We start from the raw sequence: 9572 nt of genomic DNA, 5'->3' as shown, positions 1-9572 counted from the left end.
TGCATGTTCTCCTTGTTCCTCTGCTCCAACACACCTGATTCAGAGGTTAAATCACCTCTTCATGTTCTGCAGAAGCCTGTTCATCACCCATTGATTCAGACCAGGTGAAGGCTGCACCTCCTCTCTGTGTCCACCAGGTGTCAGTCTAACATGAGAAAATCAGTGGTGTCTATGATCCACATCCTGGGAAAAAAGTTATTTAACAAGTCATATCAGCAGAACTAAGAGTCGGATTTTATAAATGTTTTTACTTACTAATAAACTCCTTTTTATAGACTGTTGAAAATAAAGGTTTCTTTTGACCCTTTTTCTAAAAACTGAACTTTTCTGTTTAGACATAAAGATCCTCTCTGACCTCTGAGGAGCTGTTTATTTAGTAATTATAATATTTATATTTTATTGCTGTGCACACCTGCAGTGGTCCTCAGCCTGTGTTTAGTGGTTCATTATTGTTTTTCAGTGGATTTCTGCTAACCTTGTTAATGATACTTTTTTTTTTTAGATGTTTGCAGATTTCTGTTATTTTTACTGAAGACCAAAAGCATCAGAATGAGCTCCAGACATCATTCAACATGAAACCAGCTGCCATTGTGAGGGAAAAACACGAGGCATTGAGTTCCAACAAGTCGTTTAAACACGATAAAGACTAATTTAACGAGAGGAAGTCCATGTTCTGCAAATAAACGCTGTGCTGCTGAGTTCTGATTGACTCTGGTTTGTTGAAGAAGCTGAAACTGAGCTGAAAATGCTCAGTAAAAGCACCAAAAGTTGAAGTAGGAAAGGGCTTGCTAAAAGCTGAAAGTAATTAATGGATATGTTTAGCAGAACGTTAACTTTTAACTGATATTAGCATTAGTATAATTACCATGAGCAGTATTAGTACTAGTAGCAGAATGAGCATTGCAGTAGTAGCATCAACAGAAGCTAAAAAGGAATCTTTTTGTATAAAATGTAAAATATTTTTTAAAATATTAAAGGCTAAAATAGCACAGTGTATACAGAAGTAGTTATATGTCAGAAATGTCTCAGACAAACAAATGTAATAGTATGAATTCTGACCCAGCATTTACACAGTAAGAGTTCTCAGGTCCATGTTTGCACAGATAAGTATTTTACTGATAAATTAGTGTGGTTCTGGTTCTGTTTCTTCATGGACAGACAGGACGGAGCACCTCAGGGGCCGGTAGATGGTGTGTTTGTGACCAAACGCCTCTGGAAGTGTGAAGAGTTTAAAAGCCTCAGAAACAGGCCTCCAGACGGCTGCACGTCTCAAACATTTCATCATGAGAGGATGTGGACGGAGGTGTTTTGGTGTTTCTGACAGTTAGCTGGGGCTCGGAGGATTTAATCCAACACAATCCACACCTTTCTGCTGGGGAGCAGAGCTGTCTGTCTGTGACACTAAATCATTTTATTTTACCTTTTAGAAAAACTGAAGCCTGTTTCTGATCATGTTTGACTCACAGTGTCTGCAAATTTGAGTTACAGTCCTTTAAAATGTGCAGTTATGATTTACATGGATGCTAACCAACAAGATAAAAGTACAAGTCATTGCTTATCAGAACATTTATTGTGATAATAAAATGATGTAACTGTACAATTTAGTTTTATCAGAAGTTTCTTATCAGTGTTAGTTTCTGCAGTGGTGCAAACTAAACCCTAAAATACTTTTAATCATTTGTTCAAACTATCAGCCATTATTCATTCTTCTTAGACACAAAGAGAAGGCAGAAGCTCTTCTTGTTTCTTAAAAAAAATCATTTTCTAATAATGAAGCGCTGCAGAAATCTTTTAAAACCATCTTTGAATGTCAGGTAATATAATGTTTTAGGCCTTGGTTACACAAAAAAAAACAACATTCCCTTTAAAATGTGTGCTTCAAAGACACTCATTGCAAACTATGAAATCAAACATTAAAATATGTTATCCTGAAGTATATCAAATGTTGTAGTTTGACAGAGACTCCAGTAGTTTTCCAGACATACTGATGTGTAATTCTGAAATGTGGGTCTGCACTCAATGTAAACAAAGCCTTCGGCTGAATCAAACCACAGAAAAAGTGGAGTCATGTGATTGACCCACTTTAGGCTGCCTGTAGTCTGTGCAGGTAGACAAATATGGAGGAACCGGACATGTGTAGACCGGTAACCTATTTTTATTCATTTTGGCAGTTTTTGTAGGTTAAGAAATGCACGTGGTAGTTGGAGCTTCGTCACAAATATTCCTCTAAATTTGTAATTTAGGGACACATTAACCATCGACAAGAAAACAATCTTGTGCGGATTAAGTTTATTTGATGAAGTTTCTTCACGACTTTGCAAAGAGTGCCTTCAAAATCTGTTTTTAATCACCAAAACTGCTGTTTGATTCTGGATAAAAGGTGCAAAAACCTGCAGGAAAATTTAACTTAGCAAAACATCCATATTCACAGGGAGAAGTTTTTATTCTTATGAGAAGCACAAAGACTCCCTGCACACAGGATGACGACCCCATTACGCTCTCCACAACCTAAACAACCGATCACACATTTCCTTCCATCTGCATTCTCTGACATCCCTCTCATGGGCTGCATTAGGATGTCACTTTGGGCTAGAGGTAAGCAACCCTGGTCCTCAGGGCCACCATCCTGCAGGTTTTCATTGTTTCCTGCTCCAACACACCTGATTCAGAGGTTAAATCACCTCTTCATGTTCTGCAGAAGCCTGTTCATCACCCATTGATTCCAATCAGGTGTGTTGGAGCAGAGGAACAAGTAAAACATGCAGGATGGTGGGTCTCCAGGACCAGGGCCAGTCCTGCTTTGTGCTGCCATCACGATGCCTCTCCATGGACGTTCTGTGCAACCTTTGTCACGTGTAATGTGTTAAATCCTCCCTAAAGACCTCACAAAGACCATCCCTGTTCTGGCTGATATTTTATGCTGTAGCAGACTATCCTGTGCGAAGGGGTCCTAGAGGATTCTGTTTAATCCGACAGAAGGATTATTAAGAATCTCTTCTCCGCTGAGACTTTGCTTCTTGCTGAGCCCTCCATGCAGTGAGCACCTCATCGTCCTCAGCCTCAGCCATAGCCCGAGCCCTGATCCTCTGCCTGGTTTGAGCAAGGAAAGCTGTAATATCATCCTCCTCTTCATCGCTAACTGCCTCTCTCCTTCTCCTGCTCCCTTCAGTCTCACTGCTCTCATATTGAGAATGATGAGTGAAGTTTCTCTTGGTGGAGAAGCTGCCGCCGTTGCTCTCGTTGTACGCTCCGTATGATCTTCCTGCTCGGCTGAAGCTGTGGGGTTGTGTGAATCCGTTACAAGAATAACCTGTGTCTTCACTCGATGGTTCTTCACGTAATCTTGACTGATACGGGGATGCAACACCGTACGTTTCTTCATCTTCATCTTCAACAGAGTAAGAGCCTCTTTGGCTTGAGAAGTCAAATTCTGAAGCTGAGGCATCGAGATCATCATACGGATCCTGAGACAGATCATCTTCTGCACCTGAAGACAGTTTCTTCGGAGGAGGTCTGACACTTTTCAGCCAGTCATCAATGTTGGTGTCCTTGTCTTTCTCCAGAGCCGGGTTGAGATTAAGACACCCTGATAAGCCATAACTCCTCTTTGGTTTCTCCTTTTTCTTTGATTCTTCAAGAAACTCCTCCTCTTTCTTCTTCCTTTCCTCCTCCTCGTCTTCGTCTTCCTTTGGTTTCTTTTTCTTGTACAGGGTACTGCGTTTGTTGTCTTCCAGGATCTTCTTCTTTTCATAGGTGGCCATCTTGTCCCTCATTTCAGTCTTGATCTCTTTGTCCATGGCATCCAGTTTTCCCAGGTTGACCTGGTCCTGGAAGAGGCTGAAGAGAGGGACACTGGTGGTGGTGATCTTGTTTTTCTTGGGGCCCAGACTTGATCCAAAGTCAGAACCCAGGGCCGAGCCTCGACCACTGAGACCAGAGATACTGCTTGACCCTCCGCCTGAAAGGACAGACGCCGCTCTGCCTCGATCCTTGGACAGAGCGCTGGAGTAGGATGCTCCGCTTAGCAAGGATGCTTTATCGTCTTCTGCCCCACGACCTGCAAACACACTTGGTCCTCCACCAAAGCTGAGTTCAGACCCAGCCCGGGATGGAGGAGGCAGGCTCATTTCACTTTGCTTCTGTTTGATCGTTTCAGAGACAACATTAGCGATCCAGTTCTGGATGCTGGCAAGATTGACCATTGGTTCACCTCCAGGCCCTTGCACTGTTGGTACTGGGAGGATGGGAGGTACAGGTGCCACAGGTGGCACAACAGACGGACAGGTTCTTGAACTACAAGGCTGTGAAACTGAGGAGATGACGGATGATCTCCCACTGAGCATGGACATGTTGTCATCGTTGGCGACACTTGGTGGTCCTGTGACGCCAGCTCCAGCCCAAAAAGCGGACAGAGGTATCGTACCACCGCTGACGCAGCTCTCTGACTCCCACCCACACATGGACTGACTTTCTTCTAAAGTTTTCTTTGAGCGCTCCAGAATCTCCTCCCGTCTTTGCCTCCTTTTGATGGTTGCAGAGTCCTCTCCTCGGCTCAGCTCCAGAATCTCATGTGTGTTGTCCTCACCAAGACGCTTCTGCTGCCTTAACTTCCATGCCTGGTACGCCGTCAGGTTGACGTCCTGCAGGGGCTGAGTCTTGGGTTCTTCTTCTCCGTCAGCGACAGAACTCTTCTCTCCATCCTCTCTGTCTTTCTTATTCCAGCCAAACTGGATCCTCTTGACGCGCCAACGCTCCAAAGGCGTCATCTTCTCCTTGTTCTTCTGACAGAAATTGTACATCGAGCTGGTTTCAGAGAGGATGCTGTCGACTTCATCGTCAATCTTCTTCTGTCCTCCTTCTGTGGTGGTGCTCTCGCTGCCCTCATCATCCTCTTTCTTGCGGTAGCGGGCTGCGGCTTGTTCCTCAATCTCCTTCAGTCGCTGTTTCCAAAGATCTGCGTAACTCGTGCAGCTGGCGGTGGACATAGAATCTGAGGACGGTTTCCTGTTGTGGCGTTTTAACCGCTCTTTTACAGCTCGTATGTCCTCACTGGTGACACTGTCTTCATCCATGTCCCCTCCTTGTCTGGTCTTCCTTAGACATCCACCTGTGAGGGACTCCCCGTCCTCCTCCTCACTGTTGAGCTGTGCTTCCCACCAATCGTCGCTCTGATATTTTTCATTTCTGCGCTGCCATTCATGTATCATGCTGTCCAGACCATCACCATCATCATCATCACCGTCCCCGTCCTCCTTGCCATTTTGCTCTGGCAGAATTAGTTCCTTTTGTCCTGATTCCTGCCCGTCCGTCCCGTTCTGGACCCCAGCCAGTCCACTCCTGAGCGCTGCAGCGGCTGCAGAAGAAGCAACACTACTCATCACACTCTTTCCATCCTCCTCCTCCTCCATCATGATGGAGTGAGCTTTCACCTCCACCATGCTCTGCTCGTCTTCCTTATCTGTCTCTTCTTCTTCTTCTTCGCCGAAGATCCGGGCGCGGGCACGAGCGTCGATCACAGAGCACTGGCTGAGCGTTTCATCGTCGTCGTCTCGCTCCTCCATCAGGTTCTCGTTGAACTCTCGCAGCTGCTTCAGGAAACCTTCGTTGGGGTTGATGGCGCGTTTCTTCCTAATGGAGGTCAGAGCCTCCATGATAGTCATGTTCTGGAAAATCATCAGGTAGGACGCCACCAGGATGGCGGAGCGGCTGATGCCCATCATGGAAACCACGAGAACCTTTCCTGCAAGAAAAGGAAATAGTCATTACCAACGCTGGGCTTTTAAGGACAGGGAAATGTCAGCATTTGATCATGAATTCATTGGTGTGTGGGTTGAACAAAAAAAAAAAAAAGTAATTTAAAATACACAGACTGAAACTAGTGAATGAGAGATTTAATCGTTGGTTCTGACTGCCCTGAGGCAACTCTCTATGAATCATCTGCAGCTACAAGGACACATAAACACAACGCAGACCATCATCCTCTTTCAGGAACATCCATGAAAGCCACGACCTCATAAAACATTCTAGGAAAGTGGGCTGTAGAGATATTAGAGATTAGCTGTTTGAGCTCATTGAATGCGTCACCAATAACCCTCTCTCAGGAATACACGGATAAATTATGCCTTAAGTTAAATGTAATTTAAAAAAAAAGAGCATTGTGCGTCATCCTTCACCGCAGAAATCCAATAAATGAAGGAATGTGGGTTTCTTTACACCAGCATCTGTTTCAAATGTAAGTCTATACAATTATTTGTAGCAGCTTTTCAGACTTCATGGTTTTCTCTCCCCACTCAGCTAGAAATATGTTAATAAAACAACATAAAAAAGCTTCATGTCTAAAAGCTTGTCTGAATGGATATCACCCGCCGCCTTGCAGGCCAAAGATTCAAAGTTCTTGTGCAATCTGTTAGCACTCAGAGTGTGTGTTAGGGATGACTCTCAGGTACAACTTTGCCTCAGAATCTGTAAAACTGCATTTAAAGCCATTTTTGCATTTGCCAAGTTTGATTTGCTCCTGTGGCCATCTTGAATGTGTTGACTCAGGTGTAGAGTTACTTTCTGAGAGTTTCATTAAGTTTTGTTTGATGGTTCGTGGGACATTTACAGCCCATTACATGTTTGCCCTCCTTTCAGCAGGTGATAAAAAATGACCTATTTCAGATCAGCACCAGAAATTCTTCTTCTTTTTGTTGTTTGAACAAGAAGATAAGACTTTACAGGTCAGCGAAATTATTTTTCATTTATTTATTCTCTATTTTGGATCATTTAAAAGGTTTTTAACAGGCAGAGCAAATGATCTCCTACCTTTGTGCGTGAGCAGAGCCTCGTCCAGGAACTCGGCGGATGATCTGAAGTGCTGCGAGATGTCGACGTCGGGGAAGTCATCCACCTCGATCCCCAGGTACTGGATCTTCATGTCGGCGTAGAAGGACTCGTTGGTGTAGACGCCTGTGCCATGAGCCGTGTTCAGGATGTGTGTGATGCCCATCCTCTTCAGGCGGGCCTTATTGACAGCAACGGACCTGAGAGGAATAATATCATCTGTAGGAAAATACACTTTCACACTTTTCAGATTCTTTTTGTACGTGAATAAAAACAGAAATAACAAGAAACATCCTGGAACAGATGAAGTTTATCTGTTGGCTGACTCACTTCTCAGCGATGAAGATGTTGGGCCAAACCTCGTCCACGGGGTTGATGGGGGCCTCCAGCCGGTCCTGGACCATGGCTCTCTGGATGTCCAGCACACAGGGGGTGTTGTAGGGGCTGCGGTCATCCATTATGTCCCGGACCCGGTTGTAGAGGTCCTCCACCATCAGCTGCTCGGCAGACTCCAGCATGGACTCTGGGATGGACTCAGTGCGAAGGCCACGGGACGGCAGCTCTGAGGAAGAGGAGGAGGAGGAGGAGGGACATCCTGAAACTAACTCGAGGAAATGTGTTTGTTTTGTGGGTGAAAATACAATCTGAGCTCTGAGGGAAAAACTTCGCTGAAACCGAGTGGGTAAAGCTAAATGAAGCAAAACATCAGCTGAAAGCTAAAAGAAGCAAATCATCAGCTAAAAGCTAAAAGGAGAAAAATACCTGCTGTAAGCTAAAAGAAGCAAATCATCAGCTGAAAGCTAAAAGAAGCAAAACACCAGCTGAAAGCTAAAGGAAGCAAAACATCAGCTGAAAGCTAAAAGAAGCAAAACACCAGCTGAAAGCTAAAAGGAGCAAAGGGCAAAGCTAAAAGGGTCAGATAGTTAGCTGTCAGCTAAAACTAGCATTAGTAGACGTAGCTGATTGGTATTTTAAGGTTTAGTTTGTTTTTGAATGACAGAAAAGGAAACAAATAAAATTTTTATATCAAGCTTTGCTTCCATAAAAAGATAAATCAATAAAACATTTGGTGTAGATCTGCAAGGCTTTTTAAAATCTGGGACATAAATCTTGTTCTTTGAGACCCATCTTAATGCAGATGAGATAAAATCAGAACTAAGAAGCTGTTTTTGTCTGAATGTCAGCGTCTTCGCCTGCTTTAAATGCTCTTTGGTTTGCAGCTCATAACTTTATTCTGTAGAGGCAGAATAAGAGAAATGCTGACAATAAACTTCTTTTTTCCATTTGCTTGTCAGGGCTGATAGATGTGTCTGCTAACAAGCTGTAATACCCATGCTTTTACACCTGTTACACCTCTCTCTTATAGCTGAGTTTCATATTAAATTAAATAATAAAAGGCTGAAGTCTCTCTAATGACACAATAAAGGCTCCCCTGGTGGTTTAGTACATGCTGCCTGACATTTTCACCTTCCAGAGGGATTTAAAAGCTCTCTGACTGTCGCCCTGAAGAACTCATGCATCCATCCAGTAGCTGTGTTGTTTCTGAGCACCCTCAGCCTGAAATAAAACATCTGATTCGTGCAGAAACATCTGCTGCAGCTGCAGACCAAACATGGATCGTCCATTAGGCTGCCGCTGATGTCTGATACGGAAGCTGATCTCAGAGTCTAATTCCCTCCATTAGTGTCACCCTGCTCCTCCAGCGAGAAACATCTCGTCATGTGGAGCCGCCGTCTCTGATCGTTAACGAGCTGAAGGGCTGGAACGAGGACGGGCTGCGAGTGGAGCCTGTTTGACCCATTTAGAGCTCATTATTTCACTTTCTGCATGTGGAAGAAGAGAAGCCCTGACCCTGCCACAACTTTAAATCTTTATCTAGTTTATCCAGGGATGTGATCTATTAAATCAGCTTATTGTAAACAGATGAAATTATATTGGAAGACTTGGACACAAACATAATATTTGACCTGGAAAACAAATCCTGCATCAAAAGTCCTGCTTTGGTTCAAAACTCTGCTTCTTTAATTTCTGATTTACAAAATAACTGCAGAAACTGCATTTTCTGTGAAAAAAACAACAACAACAACACTTAATGACTGCTGGAATTTGTTATAGAAGCTAAAACTGAGCTGTAAGAGCTAAAACAAGCAGAACAGAGGCTAAAATGAGAAGAACTCGAGCAAACATCTGCAGAACAGCAGCCAAGATCAGGAAAACAGATGCTAAAGAAAAAATGATCAAAATATGAGCAAACTGTAGCTAAAAGTAGTGAAACAGAAACAAAATGAATTCCTTTAAGGATCGCTCGTCCTTTAGTTGTATTTGTTGGGTTAATTTTCTCTTTAAAAGCCTGACTGAAGTTTATCTCTCACCCTCGTTGATGATTTTCTTGGCAGCGACGCCTGAGGACAGGTGGATGGGCTCCATGAAGATGCTGGCAGCTTCAGATCCAGAGATCATGGACAACCTGGACTCTGACATCATGGAGAAACTGGGAAACAGAAGAACCAGTTCATCCTCGGTGTGATTATTCTGAAATGACTTGTTGAAAAGCTGCTTTAATTTCTGTAATATGTGGCTGAACTTGTGGTTAAAAAGAACGTTTGTAAAAGTTGTGTTCCTGTTTGTCAAAGTGAAGCTGTAGATGCTGTGAAGCAGGACGTCCTCCTACCTGGGGGACGGACAGCGGAGGTAGTGAGACTGAACTCCTCGGATGCTCCTCTCCTCCTCGTCTCCATCAGGAACCGTCT

At 43.7% G+C, this 9572-nt stretch overlaps 1 protein-coding gene across 1 annotated transcript; it reads right to left on the bottom strand.

Annotated features, from left to right (window-relative positions):
• Positions 1-1551: 1551 nt before the first annotated feature.
• Positions 1552-9572, bottom strand: dusp27 (dual specificity phosphatase 27; the record flags this gene model as incomplete). The annotated part of the gene is given in 5 exon segments (XM_017434568.3): positions 1552-5740; positions 6805-7022; positions 7153-7384; positions 9195-9313; positions 9494-9572. Coding segments are annotated over 5 exon segments (3404 nt in total), but the record flags the coding sequence as incomplete, so codon positions are not given.

Source organism: Kryptolebias marmoratus, linkage group LG23 (genome assembly GCF_001649575.2).
Source record: "Kryptolebias marmoratus isolate JLee-2015 linkage group LG23, ASM164957v2, whole genome shotgun sequence".
NCBI lineage: Eukaryota > Metazoa > Chordata > Actinopteri > Cyprinodontiformes > Rivulidae > Kryptolebias > Kryptolebias marmoratus.
This window is presented reverse-complemented; position numbering and strand designations above follow the sequence as displayed.